We start from the raw sequence: 24,152 nt of genomic DNA, 5'->3' as shown, positions 1-24,152 counted from the left end.
TTCTTTCTTTTCTGGCTTCCACACGCATAACTCCGCTTCATTATGACTGCCTGTTTTATATTTTCGCGGCAGCAGAGATCACAAACCTGGCTGGCTGGCTGCTGTCAGCGACTACTGAGAGAGGGGCCCCCTCGAGGGGGATCCCGGTATTGCCGGTAACAGTGTCGTTGCACTTCACTGCCTTGACTATCAAAGGGGCGCTCACAGTTTGTCGTTGCATTTTATTCTTAACCAGTCGTTGTCTTGGGGCCCCTGGCCAGCTCAGGGCCCCAAGCAATTGCTTGGTTTCCTTGCCTTCTAGCGACGGGCCTGACCTCAACAGATGAGCGGTGATCTTTTTGACCTTTTTATCAAATTCAAAAGTAACATATATTTTCCATGAAATAGTCAATTATGTAATTTTCAACATTTTATATGCTAGCTGTGTTCTTTTTATAGCGATATATGAGTTTACGTGATTTGCAGATTATCACATTCTGGTTTTATTTGCACTATACACAATGTCCCAACTTTTCCTGATTTGGGGTTACCTCTCACAACTGAACAATGGACAGTAGTGGATAGCAGTAGACCTACATTACTGCGTTCAGTAGGGATGACTTAGATGTACAACACAGTTGGGCAATAATGTTCAGCTGTGTGGCATCTAGAGGTGTACTAATCACTGCTACTTGACCAAGATTTTGGTTTCACATTGAGAGCACAGCAATATTACATAAGTAGGTCTCTTAAGTTTTCTTCTATGGACCTCTCCATAATGGTTACCCTGATCATGTTCCATTTACCAGCATTCACCAACTGCATCTACCCACCTGCACATGTCAAAATTCTCCAGAAAGACACCCCATGTCCAATATTGCATCAGTATTCTAATACAACCCCAAAACAGAAAAAGTTGGGACGTTGTGTAAAATGTAAATAAAAACAGAATGTCATAATATAGAAGTCTTGTAAGCCCATATTTAGCAGCAAAACGGACATAGACAACATATCAAATGTTGAAAATGAAAAATGACTATTTCATGGAAAGTATATGTTCATATTGAATTTGATGCCAGCAACATGTTCCAAAGAAGTTGGGACGGGAGCATGTTTACTGTGCTGCTTAACCTCTTCAATTAACACCATTTTGTAAATGTTTAGGAACTGAGAAGACCATTTGCTACAGTTATGAAGTATGAGTATGAAATGTTGTCCCATTAATCCCCAATATAGGATTTCAGTTGCTCAACAGTATAGGGTATTCTTAGTCATGCTTTTCATTCCATTATGCACCTAATTTGACAAATCTGGACTGCAGACATGCCATCTTAGCACCTGGACTCTTCCTCTATGGAGAAATACTATTTAAGTATGTGCAGAATTCATTTTGGCATTGTTTTCCTTAAAAATATTCAAGGTCATCTCTGGAAAAGACATTGCCTAGATGGCAGTATATGTTGATCAAAACCTGTATACATCATTCAGAATTGATTGTGCTTTGCCAATTGTGCAAGATGCCCATGCTGTTGGCACTAATGCTCCTCCACACCGTCATAGATGTTGGGTTTCGAACTGAGCACTAAAACAAGTTGGATAGGTTGGATACTTGGATAGGCCCCCTCCTCTTTAGCCCAGATGAGTCCATGATTTCCAAAACGAAAGGCAAACTTTGATTGGTCTAACCACAGGACCTTTTCCCACGTTACCTCAGTGCATTTTAAACAAGCTCAGGCCCAGATACAGTAAGAGGGTTGTATTTTCTGTATCATGTCTCAATTTTAGCTGTTACAATTTTGGCTGTAGTTTTGGAATTAAGTATCAAACTGGGCACATAGACAATGGTTATCAAAGATTGTCTTGAGCTAATACAATGACAGGTCTGGAAACAGGTCTGGTGTTGATGCAGTGCCATCTGAGGTCCAAAAGACCACGGCCATCCAATTTGTTTTTCAGCTATTTCCCTTGTTTGCAAAGATTTCTCTGGATTCTCTGAATGTTTTAATAATATTATGTCCTGTAGATGATGAACTCCCTAAATACGTCACAATTTCATGTTAAGAAGCATTAAAATGACATTGTTTCATCATTTGTGCACACAGGTTTACACAGAGTGATAAATACCCCTACATCTTTACTTCTAAGAGACCCTGCCTCTCTTGGATGCTCTTTTTCATACCCAATCGTGTTGCCATAGTTACCCTAATTAGTTGTGAAACATTCCTCCTTTTGTTTTTCTTTATCATTACACAACTTTTTCAGCATTTTGTTACCCCCATCCCAACTTTTTTTGAAACATGTTGCTGGCATCAAATTCAAAATTAACATATATTTTCCATGAAATAGTCAAATTTCTCATTTTCAACGTTTTATATATTGTCTGTGTCCTTTTTGCAACTAAATATGAGTTTAAGAGATTTGCAGATTATTACATTCTGTTTTTAATAACATTTTACACAATGTCCCAACTTTTTCTGTTTTGGGGTTGTAGATAGATAGATAGATAGATACTTTATTGATCCCCAAGGGGAAATTCAAGGTCTCGGTATACAGACATCACACACAACATGCACTAACAGCAGAAAAAGTCATAAAAGTATATAATATAAAAAACCCAACTAAGCAATAAGGACAGTAGAAGTTAAAGAATATACTAAAATACAAATTATACTAAATAACACCAAATCAAGTCTAAAACAGTATCCACATAGTGTGCTTAGGGGTGATTAAGCATAGAAGAGAAGTCGTTATTGTCCACTACTGTGGAAATTCGTCTTTGGCCCCACAAACATGTAACACACACAAGTAAGACTACACAACAGGTACAACATAAAGCAGACACAAACAAAGACTACACAGCAGGTACAACAACATAATGCAAACACACACAAAGCACAAACAAGACTTCAAAGCAGGTAGGCTACAACATAGCACACACAAGCAAGTCTACACAGCAGGTACAACCTATGGAGACATGGAAATGTGCAAAAGAGGTTGATGTCAATAAAAAGCAGTAAATAATATAAGCTAATCAGTTAATCATAAAACTCATAGATTATATTGATTTAGCAAAATAATAGATGATGGTATAAAAGATTTCTTAAAAATGAGGCGCTTGCAATGACTGAGGCAGGGACTGAGCCTGTGATTCTCTGTGCATAGTAAGATAAGGTGCTCTGTGAGAGTGAGTGTCATGGTGATGGTGCAAAAAGTCCAACAGTGCAACAGTGCAAGAATAAGGGCTAGAGACCAGCATAAAATAAATATGGACATATAAGAGAGTAGACAAGGTAATATAAGAAAAACTATAGAAAAACTAAAAAAATGCAGTCAATACTGTTAAATGTACACTCTGACAACTATATTTGACTATTATTTCAAATCTTTTAGGAAAGTATCATAGTAGTAAATTAAAAAGAACAGACCTTACCTGACAGAATATGCCACACAATGCAGACCTGTGCAGGTCTTGTGGCCTGAATCTTTTGAAACTGGACAATTGCAATGCATTGTGGTCTACCTGCTTGTGAGACCATTACTCATGATTCAGAATGCAGCAGCACATCTGGTTTTTAGATAGATAGATAGATACTTTATTGATCCCCAAGGGGAAATTCAAGATAGTTTATTGATCCCCAAAGGGAAATTCAAGCTTTTTTAAAAGCTCTGTTGGCAAGTCTGACAGATTGAGAGGACTTAGCCAAAATGTTGAATGTTTACAACTGTCATGCCCCTCCCCCACTACTACCGAGTACCCTCTCATCGAGTTTGTGCTCGTCAGTGCGCACCAGACTGCACCAGACTGTGATTGACAGTCAGATCTCACTCAGCCCTGCTCTGATTGGACCAGAAGAACCGGGAGCTGTGGATTTTTGCAAAACAAATAACAGGCTCTAGGTCAGGGATGTCAAACTCAGGCCCGCGGGGCATTTTTGGCCCGCGTGCTGCTTATTTGTGGCCCGCGAGGTCATTATTCAATCTGTATTAGAAGTGGCCCGCCACGTAGTTTATACAGCGCATCCATATCTGAGCTGGCCTGACAGTATTCTCTTCAGCGCATCCCATAGACAGTAAAAGAAAGGCGCATCCACGTTAGAGCTGGCCTAGCACGCTATTCTATTCAGCGCATGAGCGCAGCCCAGGGCAACGCAGCCCATCAAGTTGCTACATACTGTACTGTACAGTCTGTACATATAGTGTATCATACACCGATAACACTTCAAATCCCAAAATGCGTTGCATCGTTAATGCCGCCTTTTCTGTTCATAAACAAAACACGTATCCTTGCAACCAGACAAACTATCAACGAAAGATTGATAATCGGAGCTTTCAAGATAGGTGGGAAAACGATTATATGTTCATATTATTCAAGGACGAATCCGTTTGCTTGGTATGTGGATTCACCGTAGCTGTCACTAAAGAGTACAACATAAAACGGCACTACGAAACTAAACATGAAGACAAATACAAAGATCTGGATGCGAAGCTTAAGCTACAGAAAGTGGGAGAATTGAAAGCAAGTCTGCTTTCAAGGCAGACAAGCCAAGTCACAAAGTAATGCTGCTGTAAAAGCGAGTTTTACTGTTGCACAGGATATCGCGCACGGCCATTCTCAGAGGGAGAGTTTGTTAACTGTTAATAGTTACAATTACAATTTTGATAATTGTTAAATGTTATTTACAATTTTTATAGTTCACCTGCAAAAAATAGGCCAATATATTTTTTCTATTCAGATATTCAATATATTTTTTCTATAAGGCTATATTCAGAAATGCCTGCATTCTATTTTTTCTTGTGTGTATACAGTTTTAATTCATAAAACATCGGTTATTCAATAAATGTTGAGCTTGGCCCGCGACATACTCCCAGTTCTTAATTTTGGCCCCCTGTGAATTTGAGTTTGACACCCCTGCTCTAGGTGGAACTAGAAGTGCCGGCTGATTTATGTTGTTAATCAGCATAGTATCAGTTTCAATGAATATGATCAAAAAAATCTTGCCTACTGCAGCTTTAATCAGCCAAAGAAGTCACCTATAACTCCTCAGTGGCCTCCTATTGCAGTCAGAATTAAATTCAGATCCCTCACTCCAGGACACTCTGCACCTTGCTCTTTGAATTCCATGATCCAGCTCTACGTCCCCTCTCACCCTGCGGTCCTCTGATGAGCGTCTGCTGTGTCGACCATCCATTGCCGTTAAGACGTCAAAGTCAAGACTTTTCCTCAGGGATTTCTTCATTGGTGGAATGAGTTACCTGTAATGTTCCACTTTCACATTCTTGTGATCATTTCAAGAAATATTTGAAAGACTTATCAGTTCACCTTGCACTCAATTCATTCTCTTACAGTGTGGTTTGTATTTTTACATTTTTGATATTTGATATTATTATTGATATTGTTATTAGTGCTATTATTATTATGCTTAATCTTCAACTTTATTTGAAACTGTTAATTATTCAGCCAATGTAGTGTTCATAAATTGCTTTGAGACAAAAGTGTCTGCCAAATGCCATTGACATAAACGTAAATTCCTCAGAATGACTCACTCCAAAAATCTAAATTATGCTTAACTTAAATCTTTTGTTTAGGTTATCAGTGTAACTGACCTATGGTAGAAATCATACTGTACATTTCCCAAATTATATTGGTATTACATTACAACCACCCAGATTATATTGGTATTTTAGTGCAACTATTAGCCAAACAGTCTACTGAAAACACTTAATTCACAAGTTCATGTTCCAAATGTGCTTAATAAAGAGAAGCAAGTGAAAAGTGTGTTTGTCGAGATCTCTCGCCAGGGTCATAGAGTGCTTTGCAGGGATTGTGCAGGAATCTACTGCACAGGCAGCAGTCAAACAGGATCCTTGCGTACACCCCCTAAGAAGATGGGTGGCGTGAGGGGAGGTGGGGGGTTTGGAGTCAGTGAGCAAACCAAATGCTACAGCATGAACATGTAGGAATAAATTACCTGTTAACATTTAGTTTTTAGCTTTAGTTAACTTTTTAGTGCCAGAAAAAAAAAGACAGAAAAGTTACCTCTCGCAAATATTATTTATTCATTTGCAAATAAACAAACAAATATTTTGTAATAGATACAATCTCATCATGACATTTCCATGTGTAGATCTGTTTACACTGAGAGTTGATATGTAAAGGCTTAATTAATATTTCACAATATTCTCATAAAAAATGCCAAAAAGTAGAAACATTGAATAGAAAAGTACATTACCTACATACTCACATTTACTTCAATGTGAATATGAATTGGTCATGTATAATGGCTAAACGCAGGTGCAATATTGGACCATAGTAAATACAAAAACAGAACTATAACTTCAGCACTCATCTCTAATCCTTCACATTCTACCATCTGTCTTCCTTGGACACTACTTCGCCAATTACTGTTTAAAATACTTCCTCTGTGTGAACAGATCTGAGCAAAAACCTTCTTAAATCCCTTATGAGGTACTTCAATGCACTGAATAGCTGCTTTAGCATACTGTCTGCCCATATTTAGGTTTAATGGGATTCATTGTAACCCATTATTAGGAATGCAACAGACCAAACATAAGGCCAAGTATTGAGTGGAGGCGATATTAAAATAAAGAAAGATGGTACATCAGTGACAATATTGCAACATTTAAGTTTCCTTCATTTAGAGAAGTCTACTCTAACAGAACACAAAGGCATTTTTAAAAGGCTGAATGACTTGCTGACTTAAAATAACACAAATTAAAGTGCTTTGAATCCAATTTAAAATCATATAAAATCAATTATATAACTGTAATGATTAATGTGTAATCATTACAAAGTAATACTCTACAAGCAGCTTTGCATATATGGTTAATATGACCACCTCTTTCAGTCACTTCAAAGATTAAGGCCAGTGCAATTATCATAGTTTAGTATGATGGATGGCCACTAGAAGCAGTGTTTACTTGGTAGATGAAGAAGATATCAGTCACTCTTGATCGTGTTCTTGGTTGCTGAATCAGTCTAAGAATCTCTGTAAATACAAAATGCTGGTCAGAACAAAAATTGGCCATGCACCAGTTCACCTATCAATACATGGTGAATGTATAGGTATATTTTAAATCTACAATTTCTTTTCAGAATGTCAATCAATCAATCTTACAGAATGATACCAGGCATTAACCATAGGGAGTATCAAAATTTAGTCTTAGCACATACTGCAGAGTACATGCTTAAACAATGCTAGTTGGAAAAAAGTTAGGAAAAATGTCATGTTATCCTCTTTAGGGTTGAAAAATGTAAAAATACTTGTAGAAGTATGTTTAATTCCCTATAAAAAATTGTCCTATTCTCCTGTTTTTCAGTCCTTACCTGGATCACGAAGGCAGCGACGACCACCAGCACAGCCAGCGCGGCAAACTTAAAGGTCTTGACCACGGCTTCGTGCCTGAGGATGAAGAAGCGTGCCCAGCCCAGCTTGTCTTGTGTGTGGGGTGGGTAGCGCATGTTGTTCATCCCCTCCATTTTCAGCTGCTTGATGAGACAACCCCTCAAGTGACTCAGCTGGTCAAAGCTGTGCTTGCCATGGTAGGCGCCGATCCCACTGTTACCTGCAGGGGGCGACATAGCACACCTTTCTTACAGAATCCGGCTCAAAGGTTCAGACGTGCTTCCTGTTTTTTTCTGTTTACACAAGATCTCACATTATAACAGTTGATATTCCACAACTGTTTTCCAATTTTTCCGTGTATGTTTGCCTCGAAAGGCTACTGAATATACTGTAACTGTTACTAATTCTGACGGTAAACACAATTAATCTATTAAGTTAACACCATATCAAGTGAATATGAGACTCACCCACACCACCAAATGGCAAATCATTGACAGAGAAGTGAACGAGACAGTCATTGGCAAGGAAACCACCACTGGAGGTCTCGTCTACCATGCGTTTGATCAGCTAGGGAAAAAGAAAATACATTTACTTATTTTATAATCACACAATCACTCTAACTTCTAATCATTCTAAATATTGTCATGTAAATACACGTCAACCTTGGTGTACAATAAATTATTCAGAAACAAGAAATGTCTTAAATTTAAAACATTCAGTTAAAGACAAAGACAAAACCACACAGATCTAAAAAACCTACAAGAAAACATGCACATACAACACACACACACACACACACACAAACTCATCACAGATATATAGGAACATGCATTGCTTCTGCGGTCATTAAGGCCACACACCTTCTTGTCCTGGGTGAACACATAGAGAGCAAGGGGCTTCTCCCGGTCATTGATGAAGTCGATGGCCTCGTCCACACTTCCCACTGTCAGGATGGGCAGCAAGGGTCCAAAGATCTCCTCCTGCATGACCTTGGCTTCTGGCTTCACGTCCCTCAGAACGGTGGGGGCTGAAAGACAGCAAGTGAAGAGCATGAAACAGTCTGTCTTTAAGTCATTTAGACATTTTCATTTGTTGCAACTCAAAGTGCAGGTATTAACTTTTATTTATCACTGTTCAATGTTTTTTTGTGCAAAGTACAAGTACAAAGACAACGAAATGCAGTGTAATTTAAAGTGTATTTATCTTAAAGCAGACCTATGTAGCATTCAGACTCATCATTGTCTCCTCCCAGAGCTACTGTGCTGTCCTCTGTCATCGCCAGCACTCGCTTGAAATGCCGCTGGTTGATGATGCGGCCATAGTCTGGACAAGTCTTGGGGTTTTCTGTATAGAACTCCTGAAAAGGGAAAAAGGTTGATGCTGTTGAATCTGACCTGCACATAAAAATCCCAGCCCCAAAACACAACCACACACATGCATCACGCACACACAGACATGAGAATGAAACTCATAACAATGTATGTCTCATTAAACAATCTTAAAGCAACACCAAAGAGTTTTTTGTACCTTAAAATATTGTTTCCAAAATCGTTTCAGTGGTTCATCAACTCGTAACAGGGTGAACGGCACTTCTGCATTCGCTTCGCGGCCCTCTATCGGCTATAACCGCACTATGTAAGTTTGCCATATCGGGTAGTGGATCTGTAGTTCGATGGAATGAGACATAAGAAACTACAAATTTGACTTGCATCTGATGTCGCAATACATCGTACTTTATAAATCATGCAAAATATTCTACCTTCTCTGTGAACATCGTTATTTGCAAAGCCGGTGCTGGATAAACAAATAGCGTGCGTGCGACAGAGGGAAAGTTCTTTGGTGTTGCTTTAAATATGTAGTAGTAAACCCTGGGACATACTGCTTGCGTTGCATGTGCGGAATATCCTGACTTTCAGTGATTTCCCAAAAAAAATGTGTGAGCTGTACTTAAAATGGGCACTGAAATGAAAATCAACAGGTAACGCAACGCACACACACAACATGCATTGAATCCAAGGGGTGATTGTCAACTGTCATGCAGACTGTCAACAGGGCAAGACTGTCCGTGGCATGGCTGATAAATATCAAAAGCTTCTAAATGAGATCCCTATAAACACATCTCATAACTTACAGGCAGGCAACCCCTGCCAAGTAAGCATTTGCGGAGAATCTGCTGCAACGATTAACTTCCACTATAATCAGTGGCACTGGCTACACCAGACGTGATAGCTGTGCCTTAATTAGACCAGTCTTCTAAAACTATTTTTACTAGTTGAATTATCGAACTAGCCCTTGGATAGCGGACTCGTGTAGCCTGGTTGCTAAGTGACAGACCTTACCTTCACACTCTTCTTGATCTCCTCTATGACCTTGTCCTGGATGCTGGGGTCACACAGGACATAGTCGGGAGCGATGCACGTCTGCCCACAGTTGGTGTACTTTCCCCACGCAATACGGCTACATCACAAAGATAATGCAGTTCAGACATACGGTAGCTAATACTGCCCTTTCCTAAAATATTTCCACTACTACACTACAGGTACAGCTGTCCCTACAGATAACACAGTAATAACAACATAATAATAACAACAATAACATCAACAACAATACTACTACTTCTACTTCTACTACTACTACTACTAATAATAATAATAATAAGTTATTAAATATAACTCGTTTCACTATTATTGCACAAAAAAATAGACTACCCAGTAGAGGAGGAAGAGAAATACAGCAGATCAAACAGCAGAATTAGTGCCCCCACTAAGTCAATTTGGCCCCTTCAGGCAGCATTTATAGCTCACTCTCTCTCTCTCTCTCTCTCTCTCTCACCGGCAGGCGATGGTAAGGTCGCAGTTTTTGTCGATGTAGCAGGGGCTCTTCCCGCCGAGCTCGAGGGTGACGGGGGTGAGGTGCTTAGAGGCGGCCTCCATCACAATCTTCCCCACAGCGCAGTTGCCGGTGTAGAAGACGTGGTCAAAGCGCTGCTTCAGCAGCTCCTGAGTCTCTGGGACACCTCCGGTCACCACGGGATACAGCTCCTGCAAAACAACCACATAGATGACAACGATGAGGATAAACGGACCAGATCCAGTCTAGCATTGTCATCTTCCACTCAACGCAGAGTAGAGTCCAGAATGTCCAGAATTTTTTAGAGCGGGAGATGAATAAATGGGCATTGAATAAACAAAGTTGAGCTACTCAAGCAAGGAGTAAAGCTAATAGCTAACAGCCGTGGCCTACTGGTTAGCACTTCGGACCTGTAACCGGAGGGTTGCCGGTTCGAACCCCGACCAGTAGGCACGGCTGAAGTGCCCTTGAGCAAGGCACCTAACCCCTCACTGCTCCCCGAGTGCCGCTGTTGATGCAGGCAGCTCACTGCGCCGGGATTAGTGTGTGCTTCACCTCAATGTGTGTACACTGTGTGCTGTGCGTGTTTCACTAATTCACGGATTGGGATAAATGCAGAGACCAAATTGCCCTTACGGGATCAAAAGAGTATATATACTATATATACTAAATATATATACTTATAGCTAGATATACACAATTTGTGTGGAAATATATTTGTGTTACTATATTTTTCCAGGTACATTTAAAATTTACTTGTAAACTGCTACAACAAAATTCCATGATATTCCATAAATTCCATGACCATGGGAATAGCTAAAACTATGCTTGTAAGATTTATGGTAACATATGTTTACATCAACCTGGTTTCATTAGCGAATGTAGGTTATGATCTAGTTTGACCAGACCTAACTGTGGTACACAATGTCTAAACGTCTCTCTTTAGCACCCCGCTGACCAGTTTGCTCCTGGCTAGGTCAGCGAATGAGACCAGGTTGGTTTACATACAGTATTGATGAATGTATGTGTACGTATGTGTATTACCTTATCTATATAAACGGGTAATAGATCTTCCATGAGTTTAGCCGTGTGGGCACTGACTTCTGAGGGCTTTATCACAGCAGCATTACCTGAAAAGCACAACAAAAAACCAAGTACTTCATGATGATTCAGCATCTATCAAATAGCAGGCTGCGATGTTTAGTGTATACAAAAGGCAGTTGGTCTAAGTAGCCTAAACATGAGGTAAGTGGTAGCTCCCCACAGCATTTAATATGTTTTAGATGGCTGCTAGGCAACAATACCGGTAATTAACATATTACTCAAAGATCTAACTATAGCTTTTTAAATATATCCAGTGCTTTCCAAAGGGTTGGATAAATGCTAACAGCTATGCTGATTGTTGAAACATCTCCATACTCTAGTACTTAAATGTTTGACAAGCACAGTTAATAGTGAGAGCTCTAGCACACATTGTTTAAACTCTTCAACAACTAGAGGCTACAACATAGCAGCCTAATTCAGTTTGCTATCTGCTGCCTGAATGCAGTCTGACTCACTGCTTTCACTCAGTAAACAATGAAGAGTGTAAGCCTCTTGTTCTGCTTTTAGAAATGCTAACATCAGAGCTAACTACTCCCTGAAGACATGGGAGTTTAGAGGGGCTTTCTCACAGGGTTAAGTAATTCAAAGACAGCTTTTTGATGGTCATTATGCGGGGTACCACAGCAGGACAGTATATCTGCATTGCTGATTCTTTAACCCTGAATACACTGTTGCTCAAAAGCCCAATCTACTAAGTCTGTACACAGGTTAAGGCTTGCTCTTTGGCCTATTTGTTAAGAAGCGTTACACACATGGTGTGTGACCGATGGTGACTGAAGTGCACTGCTGTGTTGAATCAAAAGGGTGGCACTACATAGCACCGAAGAGGTGGAGTGAACTTTCACCTCATATAGAACACAGAGGGATATTACGTAAACTTTGCTGATAAAGGACAGAAGAGTAGAATGGACTGGCAGGACCTTGGAATCTAGCATTAATCTTCATGTCAAACCAGCCAATTCACTCCTTGATAATGGATGTATCTGATCACTGTGAAATGCTCACTGTGCACTGTGAACCGCAATCTGCTTTGTAAATTGACAAGCAAATTGTAAGCAAATGTCATTTTCCTGTAATGCCACTATCATCATCCTGGTGTTACAGTATAGTAAATGTGTATTAACATGTTATATCAAGGAGGAGACAAAGATATTCACGCGGATTTTCTTGTCAGAGTGTGTTTGTGTGGTTGCACAGTGTGTGTGTGTGTGTGTGTGTGTGTGTGTGTGTGTGTGTGTGTGTGTGTGTGTGCGTGCGTGCGCGTGTGTATGTGTGTACCTGCTGCGATGGCTCCTATAAGAGGCTGTATGGTGACTGCCCACGGATAGTTCCATGCCCCAATGATGAGTACGACCCCCAGGGGCTCGGGATGGATATACACCTCATCCGAAATTGTGAGCAGGTTCTTGTTGACGGGACGCGGGGCTGCCCATTCCTTCAGTTTCTTGACTGCCAAATTGATCTCCCCCTCCAGACCCAGGGTTTCGTACAGCGGGATGCCATGTTCACTCTGCCAGGGCGACAAGCAACAGTCTCGTATGAGAATTAAGACTATTAAGTAGTGTTTCTTTCTTCACCCATTTCATTCTCTTTTCTATCTTGAAGTCTTTTTCTGAAATAGACTGTGTGAATGAGTGAGTGTGTGTGTGTGTGTGTGAGAGAGAGAGAGAGTGTGCGTATACTCCAAATATGAGTGTGTGTGTGTGTGTGTGTGTGTGTGTGTGTGATAGAGTGAGAGAGAGAGAGTGTGTGTATACTCCCAATATGAGTGTGAGTGTGCGCGCGTGTGTGTGTGATAGAGAGTGAGAGAGAGAGAGTGTGTGTATACTCCCAATATGAGTGTGAGTGTGCGCGCGTGTGTGTGTGTGTGTGTGTGTGAGAGAGAGAGAGTGTGAGAGAGAGAGTGTGTGTATACTCCCAATATTGACTTAATCCAAAATGCCATATAACCTTTTTGAGATCTTTCTTGAGAGCTTCAGCAATGTCCTTCTTTCTCTCCTCAAACAACCTCGCGAGGTTTTTTAGCTGCATAATGCGGTACTCCAGAGGTTTTGACCTGCCAGTGCGGAAGGCCTTCCTGGCTCGCTCCACTGCCAGCTGTTGTTTGGACATTCTGGTCTATAGCAATCATGGAATAAAATAAGCCATTCAACAACAAGACCATGTTATGTTCACTGTCTCATGCATTCCACTGAATGAGCATGCATTGCTCTTTAATCCAGGCTATCCACAGCTTAAAACAAAAGAGGAAGATTTTACGGAACTAAGTGGTTTTGTCATCCTTCATTGAGGCAATACTGAAACAAACTATTCACGTGGTTGTTAGAGCACTGGCTTTGGAGTTTTAATTTAGGCATGGGGTAGGTTTTTAAAACGCCTCTCCACAACTGCAGAATGGAACAAAAGATAGATAGATACTTTATTGATCCCCAAGGGGAAATTCAAGGTCTCAGTAGAGTAGAGTAAAACTAAATCAAACATCCACATAGTGTGGTTAAGGATTAAGCATGAGGCGCTTGCAGTGACAGAGCAGGGACTGAGCCTGTGATTCTGTATGCATGGTGCTCTATGAGAGTGAGTGTCATGGTGATGGTGCAAATAAGTAGGCCTAGGTCCAGCAGAAAAGCTGCTTGCTATGCCAACATGTCGTGTAGGTAATCTAATTAACCTTATTCATTTTCAAAGTAAACAATGGGTTTCTATGACCAGTGCGTTTGAAACATTTGACAACCTGTTCACTTTAAAGTGGAATGTAGAAGTTGACAATGTGACCGCCGTAACGTCGAATCGCGACAGTTACAGTAGCCTAAACCATTAGGCTACCATTAGGCTACATTACAAATATTAAGCGGTAACTTTATGGACAAGTAGGCTACGACCTTTCGCTTAATAACCAACAAAAGGCTTTTAGCCTCCAACTGACTGATGGAAGATTAGTGTTACGCTCACCATTGAAATATGCTTCTGTTCTATGAAGAATAAGCCATGCAATTTGTGCTTACCGTATAATATTATAAACAGCAGATTTCCCGAGACAAGCCCCGTGAGCCCAAAAGCTTGAGCTAAGGCTGTTGCTGTAAGCAGCAAAACAAGACGGAACCTTGAAGTTCCGTTACGCAGTGAAGTCAGAGAACAAGACAAGGCAGGGCTCGTATCGTTGTCCACTCACTCAACAGATCAGCCATGTTTGTTCGAGAGGCGCCTTTTAATTGGTCAATGTACACGTCAGTCAAAAAAGCATCTGCGATTGTAAAAGGCTTCAAACACGTTCTAATCTTTTATTGATTCGTAACTCCCTAGGCTATTAAACCTGCATTTGTGTGTGTTAAGAAATGTTTCATTTGTGATTTGATGTAGACTATAACTTAGGCTATTTGCTATTTACTGATTTATGTGAATGAGGTTTCTACATCAATAAACTCAGAAGGCCTATGTTGTTCATTAATATGTTTAGTAGGCTATCAGTACTCAATAGCCCTTATGGATAATGGGAAAAAGTAGACCTATAGGCCCAGATTACATTTCTTGTACTATTTAGGTAATATATTTCACAAGATGGAAACCTTTATCTGAGCTGAGACAACTTTGGCCCCTTTCTTGTTGGCATGCATGTCCCTCTCTGAACTCTGAGAACAGAGGAGGGTGCTCAGCTCGAGTTGGCTGCAATAAAACGAATCTGCTCAACTGACAGGAAATGGAATGGTCTCTCGTCTCAGATGAGCCACAGGCTTGGGGGTGTTTGCTTACTGAGGGGCAGGGGTGAGAGCAGCAGTGATGACACGTCATTAGCACCTGGGTGTTGATCCCTCCGAAGTTAGAAAGGGGATGAGTCCTTTGGCGATAGGTCTCCCATTCACAGACTACACAAGCACTCACACACACACACACACACACACACACACACACACACACTGTAAAACCAGCTATCCTTACTTAAAATGGTTAGTTAGTATTAACTCAGTTTTTGTCTTTTGTTGATTTTGTCTTTTGAAGTATACATGAAACATTTAACAAACACTGTGCAGTAAGTTAACCTAACCTGTTAGTTAATCTTATTTTTAAAAAGCATGCAAACCGATTGTCTTGAAATTACAAACAAATCTGGAATAGTATAGCCTAATTGCAAATTGTACCACAAATGCTTACTCTCTAGAATTCCTATTTCACCTAACTAGGTCATTACAAGGAAAGAAGACTGTGTGTTTAATAAACACGACAAGTATAGTTTACTTGATTGTTTACTTTTCCACATCAAAATTAAGTAACATTTTAGGCAAGTATGTAAACAAAAGAAAAAAACGGATTTACTAAACAGATTTCTATTTACTAAACATTTTAGGTAAGGAAAGCCATTATGTTTTACCATGCACACACACACACACACACGCACACACACACACACACACACACACACACACACACACACACACACACACACACACACACACCATTCAGGTTAGCAGCACTTTTCAGAACACTGCTGTAAATAGTTCTGCACAATTTTTAAAACCTTTTTAGCAAAAACACTTCATAATTAGTGATTGGGCAACTAAACAACCTCTAATATTCGTGGGGAAGTCTTTTTTTAATATCTATGAGGAGTCGAAGGGCACCTGGGTGGAGAGAGAAGGCATCTGCTTTTTATCAATTGGTACTTCATAATTTCATGGTATTCTACAACTTTCACATACAGTAAATGATGGCTGAAGAGAGGATCTTTGTGCAAGGCAAATCAATGTTTTCCTGGCAATTCTCTCAAGTCAGGTTACTCTTTGTCCATCAGTTATTTAACCATTTAACATATAATTTACAGTTATATTATTTTGAATATGTAATTATATATATTATAATTACAGCCTTGCTGAAAAGTGTGGTGACCTGGAAATCTGCCATAGGCACCTAACCTCATGTTATGCAGGCAAAGTTATGATGACTAAGTGGACATAACACATTTGTCTCCTCCAAAAGAGGTGGAACTGTGAAGTCTGGCTGGCTTCCAGCAACATTTATCTCAAACTAAGAACAACAGAAAAATGTCCCAAATAGAATGAAAACAGAAATGTGAAGGTAACATTGACACTTGGCCTTGTACTGGTGGTGACTCACTGACTGCAGATTACTCATAGGGTGAGGGTTCCGATGGTTTCAATACATGTGCTGCCCCCTGGTGGATTGAGAATCCTTTTCAGCTTTTCAGCCAAGAGATGACCTGTAGGTCTAAATGTCTGCCTCAACATCAAACATTTAAAAAAAAAAAAAAAAAAAAAGTACTTGCATGTTTTCTAGAACACACAGCACAACAACGTTCAAAGTAGTAACAATCGAGGGGATTACAAATCTGCACTGCTTTCCACATTTCAGTTTTACAAGCACCTGTAAATTGTCCACAATACAATTTTTCCTTTTACAGTTATAACTCAACAGTTTTTGATTGAGGGTTGAATATGCCTTTTTGATAACATTCTATAAAAGAGTGACAGAGTCTTGCTTCATAGAATGTACAGCAGAACAGAGTGACAGAATTGCTGCAACAAAAGCTTTATTGGCAACATGAAATGCTGGTCAACACAATTTCAAACATATATGGCTTATGTGTAAACAAAATACAAATGCAGTAAACAGACCCTCTTTTTTACTGTGTATAGAATTGAAATATGAATACGTTGTGGCTGGTCAAGGGTTGTGCTTGGTCTACCAATTTTACACAACTTAGAGTATAGCTATAGGCCTATCAATGTTTCAATGATCAGCTCATTCAGCTGTGCTTAAAAGGTCTATCATAGCTTTTGAACTGCTGTTGTTGCAGAAGTAGGGGCTTTATATTTATATATAAGATTTCAAACTAGGATTTCGTTTCTGTATATGACAATAAAGACCCACAATCTTTTGGGTATTGGTTAATCTTTGTGAAGAAAATTTAAGCAACGCCAGATGAATGTTGTTCTTACTGTTTATATATTTTGAAAATGTGACTATAGATTGTACAAAAAGATGTTAATGATTGTAAAAGAAGTAACATGGAAATAAGATTCAATGCTCTATTTAACAAAACATATGTGGCCGATGGGTGTGTAGTTACCAGATTTCACATACAAACTATACATTTAAACACAATCAAAACGGTCAAATAATATGGGTTCACACGACAATTAAAACTACAAGACTGCCTATTTTTCTTCACAGATTTTATTGGCAACAGCGAGAGAGACCTGGATACACATATTTTTATTCCTCAGGGTGCTCACAGCAAACGTCACAAACGTCATGTAACCCACATCCCTGCAAGAGTCTGGGTTCAAAAGCACATTCCTTTTGGCACTTAAAGATGCATAGAATTAAAGGGTGATTAAATTAAGAGTTTGGTTCCAAATGCAACATCTCCATTTTTAGGAATATTAATATAGGTCATGTTATTTAATTGTTTATTTCAGGTAATCAATCAATAAAATTGCTGTTGTGTTATTTTGATTGAGTAAAAACAACTCAATAGTTCCACATATATTACCTGGAAAACAAAAAACAATAATAATAAAAACAAGGATTTTTGAAAATTCATTAAAATGGAGGATATACTGCTTTGGAACCAAATTCTTCAACACAGGATAAAGAGTCACAGAATATAAAGGGTATTCAAACAAATAATATAATAAGCAACAATCTTCACAGCCCAGAACACCATAAAGCAATACAACGATTAAAAAACATACACATTTTTCACAGATCAACCCACACATTTTTGAACACATTACTGAGAAATTACATTCCACATGAAATTTTTTAAAATTATTTCAGGAGAGAGCTAGATACATTAGCCAAACCCACAATCATTTTCACATTAATAAAATTAGTGCTCATCATAAGTGTTCCTCTTCCCTCCTCGTTGCTGGTTGTTAAATGCTAAAGTATAGCAAAACATTACATAATTGCTTCAAACAGTGTCCAGTTTATCTGTAATTCCATACAGCCATTACTGAATCATGAAGTGATTCTGAACAATATGACCAATATGACCATTATCTTTGAAAATACACTCCATTCCGTAACTGAAGTACTTTCTGTAACTGAAAACTGAGTAACCATCTTGGAACTTTTTTGTAATAAGAGCCCTAGGTATTGATGAATAGTTTCTGTCAGTGTCTTGACAGAAAGGTGAGCATTTAGCAGTAAGATGGTTGACCTGGTGTGAAAGCTTTCTGGTTGTGGTTTACAGGACCTCCTGTGACAGCTGTTGGGACAGACATAACTCTCTGACAACCAGCACAGTGGAACTTACTGACTAACAAAATTTTACATTTCCCTACATGGTATTAAAAGAGTATATATACATACTTAAACTTATACTTATACAACAGCAATAACAACAACAGCACAAACCATTTAAGCAGCATAATTGCTACCCCTGTTCAACAGATCTTATGTCTCCACTTACCACTCTCCTGGTAGGGGGGTGGGGGTCCAGGCCCGTAGGGGTGCTCCAGCATGGGTGCAGATGGCACAGGGTGCCCCCCGTACCCAGCAGGAGCTCCAGACCAGGGCTGCATAGGCACGGGTTGGTACCCTGGATACTGCTGGGCAGGGACAGGGGCAGGGCGCTGTGCCTGGGGCGGGACTGGGTTGTTGACCACCACCGTTGTATGAGTATTAGAAGTCACCACCGCTGTACAAAAAGAGATAGTTAGTCAATGCGATGCTGTTTTTTTTATGGTTTAACCATGGTGTTTTGGTTAACCATTGTGTGTGAATAACTAAAAAGTCTTTCTAAAAAGTCAGGGTTGAATATAAATGCTGCACTGAATCAAGGGCACACATTTTTTTTTGTGTGATTTCTGTGAGGCAACTGTTGTTACTGTAATTTGCCCTTAGGTATTAGTAAAGTAGTCTGTGTGCCAGCCAGGTGGGACTTACGGCGGGGCTTCCGGCACATCTGATAGAGGCAGCAGCAGGGGCACACACAGCAGAAGACAATGAGACCGATGAAAATGACGCCGACGACAACGACAGTAACAATCAGGAACATCGGGATGACCTCAGGAGCCCACATAACTGAATAATTACTTGGGGAAAGAAAAATGTTTCATGTTAAAACCTGATATTAGGTTCGGCAATAGACATTCCTCTCTTAAACACACACGAGTGAACAGACACCAAGCCAGAGAAGAATGGGTCTTAAAGAGGCCCTGAGTTTCAAATGGTTCATTGCTAGGATTCCCGAAAAGACGGTAAGCCTTGAACTAAAACACAAGTAGCACAACTGGGCATTGAAAAGCTCTATGTCATCTCTGGTGTCTCTGGTCTCCCAAAGAGACTCTAAAGAATTTCAGCCCAGAAGCATTACTGATATATGCCTTGGGCTTTCTTTGGCAACATAATGTTGATATGAAAAATCATATCAGGAATAAATGAAATTACAGATGAGGTGCACACAATCAAGTGGGAGTAGACTAGCTTATTCTAACATTATTAATGAGCAGACTGCTTAGACTGTATGATGCTGGTTTAAAGGTAAAAAAAAAGCATGGTGAAAAATGGCTGTTGTTTTCTATTACAGTTTTTCTTCAATAGCACCATTTTGAAAGAAAGGGCAGTTTTGTCAAAGCACTATACACAGTTAACAAAACACCACATCAACACCTCAGATCTTTTGCAAATGAAACACTTCAGTCAAAATATTGCTGACATATTACCTTAGGATGTAATGGAAACTTGCGTTTGACGAAAGACAACAAACAAGACCAGACCTGTTAATTGAGGACTTTGTTTTCCCTCCACATTGTGAAATCACTTAATACATGATACAGTATATCCATTTACGAATGCTGCATTGTGGCACAGGGAATCAGAGCAGAACATTCTAATATACTGCAGTGAAAGTGTGGTGAAAACATTTGTGGAGACAAAAAAAATGTAAAAGACAGAAAGAAAAGAAAAAAGGCCCCCTTTCATAGACTGTATAAATTTAGTCCCATGACTCAACCTATTCTTTACCACAAATGTTGCTCAAATCGCATCTGATGCATTTGAACTCCATCTTTGTTCAAATACGCCTCCAGGTCTACCTCTATCTCTTCCTGTCCCTATCTCTCTACAGACTTCCCTTCTCACTCCTCTTCCTCTCAATGGAATTGCCTTCCATTTCTGTTGAAGACAGGGGCTCTGTTGCCTTTTACAGTGCTTAAGATTGATTGTTGACATTACAGCTAAGTAGTTACTTGTCTTTACACAATTGATCATTTGGTCCATGGGTGTGGTAATTTGGAAAGCAGTGCCTTGAAATGGCAATGAAGACATGTCAAATAAAAATAAAAATCACCGGGTGTAGTGTTTTGCAAAAACTTTCCGGCTGACAATGTGCTCACAGTTCTGTAGATCTAGGCTGATGTTTTACTCCTTCAGTGTAAGGTTTTGCTAACTGTGTAATACTTGACTGAGAAAAAAGGTTGGTCTAAAAATGCTAATGTCGACACTAGCATGAAATTCCATTTCTGCCCTCAGTTTTGTTTCCTCTTAGACTCTCAGCACTCTTTCATTACAGTGGTTTCCTTAACTTCTTAAGGTGATCATGAGGAATTGAATTGGGCATAACCAGTGTACAAGCAACTATACTCTGAGAAAAGGGCAATTTCAGCTACAGATACAGAGTTCTTTTATCTAATTAGTCTTAAACACTAATAACACCAAATTGAAGACCTCTGGCCAGACTGCGTGGCACTGGAGTTCATGCTCAGTAGCACATTTTCCCAGCTATACAGCTTAGCTGTGACAGCTAAGAACATAACTGCTATATTTATAAAACTAAAACTATAACTGCTATATGTATCTATATAAAGAACCAATTATTCAACAGTCAGTAGGCCTAGGCTTAGCACATGGCACTGCATCGATATCTGTGCATACTGCATATGGGCTAGTCCATGCATTCCCCTACCATCATCCTTTAGTGTTGTATTCTGATGAAGAGGCACTCTAGTGCAGTCTAACACGTCCCCTCTCATTCCCACCCATTAGTGTAACCTGGGCTCATACTTGGGACAGGCGTCCTGGACATCTTCACTGAAATTAATGATGTCACTGGACACCAACTGGAGCAGGGAAGGAAAGGAAGGTGCCACAGCAGGACTGTCCAAAGTCACATACATTAGGCCCTTCCATCTTTCCAAAAGCATTATAGTGCCTCTTACAATTGACAGCTAAAGAAACAACAAAGAATGATATTAAATACTTGTCATGATGAAATGTCAAAGAAGCTAAATAAGAAACACCACACTGTCTTCTACAACAGCATTTTCTTCAGCTCATTAAAATGAAATGTCTAATTTAAATGTCGACAGTCATAATCTAAGCACATTTCGAAATGTGGGGGGAAGAGTGGGGATATTTGAAATTTACAATGAACAATGAACCATACAGTGGTCCCTAAACTATCTCAGACATACCTATAAAATCAGCCAAAATAAAACACACCAGTGATGAAATGGGGCATGGACCATTTCGTCCCCCTTAACAACCTTCGCTTTCAGATAAAACATAACCTTAATTAGCCAAAAAGCGCCTATCAACTTACCATCTGTCACCTGTAACAGTGTCCCACCATACAACACCAGCACAAACAGATACGACGTCATTGTCGAACACCTCGATTCAAAAGGCTACACTAAAGCTATTTTATGAGAGCACTTCATATTTTAAACCATGACTGGTACATACTCTTCAAAACGTCGGTCTTGAACGAAGCATAGGCTACCCAGGCTGTATATTCCTAGATGGCATACGGTTGGCACTGGAAAATTTCAGGTACTCCGACTTCGATCCAGCAGTAGGCAAGGCAGTTTCCCCATTGGCATCAGCGTGACCGGCGTGACTTCACGACACCAGCGCGAGGAGGGGCTGGTTATGCCAGTTGCAGCTGTAGAGCTACCGTACCGAATATCTTGTCGAATAGATTTACCTTGTACGTCCTTAGGCAGTAGATCCAGCCTAGCGTGCGCGATTTTTAGCCACAGGGTTTTAACTATGCTGACGGTATACGGATTCTCACTTAGCCTACAAATCACAGGTAGCCAGGTAACTGAGGCTTCACGCGAAACATCCCATCACAAAGGTATTCTGATGCAAATCCACTGCGTTTTCGTAAGCCTACAGGTGGTTACTTTGTTAAGCATGTCAAAAATAGGAATAAATTGGACAAATATGCATGAATAACTGCATATTGACAGCAGGAAATCTCATCTGGCGCCCAATGAAGCACTTGCACTGACCATTAAGGAGACGATTTCATTCATTCATTCAAACCTTTATTTATAGGGCATTGAGCTTTCCCTCATTCACAATAACGACTAAAAAACAATAGAAAGAACAGATAAAAACATTTAAAATGTAAAAATATAATTTCATATATATGTATATATATACACACACATACACACATATATACACATAACTAAAAACAGTTGCAATTTGATGAGCAGGGATTTGACACCAATTGCTTAAAAACAGTTGCAGAGGGGAGTACCTCTAATTTTAGTGTTTCTTGCAGAGCGTTCCAGGTACTAGGGGCATCGAAAACAAATGCAGCTTTGCCAAGCTCAGTGTGTGCATCAGGGACCCTAAGAGTGAGCCAGTTGTTGGATCTGGTTTGGTAAGAACCAAGATTCCATTGCAACAGGGAGGCGGTAGCTTACCACTAATTGCTTTAAAAACAAACAAGTGCCAGTAACTGTTCCTCAAAGAAAGAGAAGGCCAACCAACCTCACTGTAGAGAGTGCAGTGACGTGTATTATAGCTATCACTGGTGATGAATCTAATAGTGGAATGGAGTGGATCACCACAAGTGCCAGTAACTGCGCCTGGAAGTGCCAGTAACTGTGAATGGAGTGGATCACAAACAAGTGCCAGTAACTGCGCCTCAAAGAAAGAGAAGGCCAACCAACCTCACTGTACAGAGTGCAGTGGTGTGTATTATAGCTATCACCGGTGATGAATCTAATAGTGGAATGGAGTGGATCACCATAGTCTAAAACTGATAAAAATACAGCCTCAACAACTCTCTTCCTACTGAAAGCTTCCTACTGAAAGCTGGACTTGTTTCTGTATAGAAAGCCCAACTTTTGGCAGAGCTTGGAGGCGAGGCAGTTAATATGGAACTTAAAAGAGAGCCTAAGATATTTATACTCAGACACTTTCTAAGAGAGCCATCCACAGTTAAAATATGAAATTTCTAAACCAAATAGGCTATATTTAGTTTTATTTACAGTTTGTTGGACAGTGACTACTTAAAATGCATTGAGACATGATACAGAAAATACCACCGTCTTATCTGGGCCTGAGCTTGTTTAAAATGGACTGAGGTAACATGGAAAAAGGTCCTGTGGTTAGACCAATCAAAATGTGGACATCATGGACTCATCTGGGCTAAACATGAGAGGGCCTATCCAAGTATCCAACCTAACCAACTTGGTTTAGTGCTCAGTTCAAAACCCAACATCTATGACGATGTGGAGGAGCATTAGTGCCTACAGCATGGGCATCTTGAACATTTGGCAAAACACAATACATTCTAAAGTATGTATACAGGTTTTGTATACAAATGGCAACAAATACTGCCATCCAGACAATGTCTTTTCCAGGGAAGACCTTGAATATTTCAGGAAAACAATGCCAAAATGAATTCTGCACATATTTAAACAGTATTTCTCCATAGATGAAGAGTCCAAGAGGTGCTAAAATGGCTCATCTGCAGTCCAGATTTGTCAAATTAGGTGCATAATGGAATGAAAAACATGACTAAGAATACCCCCACATACTGTTGAGCAACTGAAATCCTATATTGGGGAGTAATGGGACAACATGGGACAACAT

The 24,152-nt window shown here is 39.8% G+C and overlaps 2 protein-coding genes across 5 annotated transcripts; both read right to left on the bottom strand.

Annotated features, from left to right (window-relative positions):
* Positions 1–6,017: 6,017 nt before the first annotated feature.
* Positions 6,018–14,473, bottom strand: aldh3a2b (aldehyde dehydrogenase 3 family, member A2b). The gene is made up of 11 exons (XM_042093082.1): positions 14,300–14,473; positions 13,248–13,415; positions 12,576–12,807; positions 11,238–11,323; positions 10,176–10,384; positions 9,683–9,800; positions 8,559–8,700; positions 8,204–8,370; positions 7,811–7,910; positions 7,325–7,563; positions 6,018–6,986 (listed from the first exon to the last, which is right to left on the bottom strand). Exons 2-11 carry the CDS (start codon positions 13,407–13,409, stop codon positions 6,972–6,974), a joined length of 1,470 nt encoding a protein of 489 aa, XP_041949016.1. The 5' UTR covers positions 13,410–13,415; positions 14,300–14,473; the 3' UTR covers positions 6,018–6,971.
* A 2,346-nt stretch (positions 14,474–16,819) lies between these two features.
* LOC121709952 (protein shisa-5-like) lies at positions 16,820–22,285 on the bottom strand. 4 transcript variants are annotated; one of them, XM_042093708.1, is made up of 5 exons: positions 21,859–22,285; positions 21,321–21,484; positions 19,203–19,351; positions 18,727–18,954; positions 16,820–18,194 (listed from the first exon to the last, which is right to left on the bottom strand). In XM_042093708.1, the coding sequence occupies exons 1-5, from the start codon at positions 21,859–21,861 to the stop codon at positions 18,142–18,144; spliced, it is 597 nt and encodes a 198-aa protein (XP_041949642.1). In that variant the 5' UTR covers positions 21,862–22,285; the 3' UTR covers positions 16,820–18,141. The 4 variants fall into 4 exon arrangements, with proteins under 4 accessions (XP_041949642.1, XP_041949641.1, XP_041949644.1 ...); XM_042093707.1 differs by having other exon boundaries at positions 16,820–18,522; positions 21,859–22,279; XM_042093710.1 differs by lacking the exon at positions 21,321–21,484 and having other exon boundaries at positions 16,820–18,522; positions 21,859–22,271.
* Between the last annotated feature and the right edge of the window lie 1,867 nt (positions 22,286–24,152).

Source organism: Alosa sapidissima, chromosome 5 (genome assembly GCF_018492685.1).
Source record: "Alosa sapidissima isolate fAloSap1 chromosome 5, fAloSap1.pri, whole genome shotgun sequence".
NCBI classification, from domain to species: Eukaryota; Metazoa; Chordata; class Actinopteri; order Clupeiformes; family Clupeidae; genus Alosa; species Alosa sapidissima.
The sequence above is the reverse complement of the archived record's forward strand: the minus strand, read 5'-3'. Positions and strand labels throughout refer to the sequence as shown.

Bases quoted from the DNA above. Each gene is read 5' to 3' on its own strand.
- aldh3a2b (XM_042093082.1), bottom strand. From the start codon at position 13,409: ATGTCCAAACAACAGCTGGCAGTGGAGCGAGCCAGGAAGGCCTTCCGC. The intron at 9,801-10,175 runs GTGAGAGAGAGA...TTTGTGATGTAG, and splicing joins GACCTTACCATCGCCTGCCG to CCGTATTGCGTGGGGAAAGT. The intron at 7,564-7,810 runs GTGAGTCTCATA...CGCCCCCTGCAG, and splicing joins TTTGCCATTTGGTGGTGTGG to GTAACAGTGGGATCGGCGCC.
- LOC121709952 (XM_042093707.1), bottom strand. The intron at 19,352-21,320 runs GTATGAGCCCAG...TCTTTCCCCAAG, and splicing joins GTCCAGGACGCCTGTCCCAA to TAATTATTCAGTTATGTGGG. The intron at 18,523-18,726 runs GTAAGTGGAGAC...CTGTCCCAACAG, and splicing joins ACCCCCCTACCAGGAGAGTG to CTGTCACAGGAGGTCCTGTA.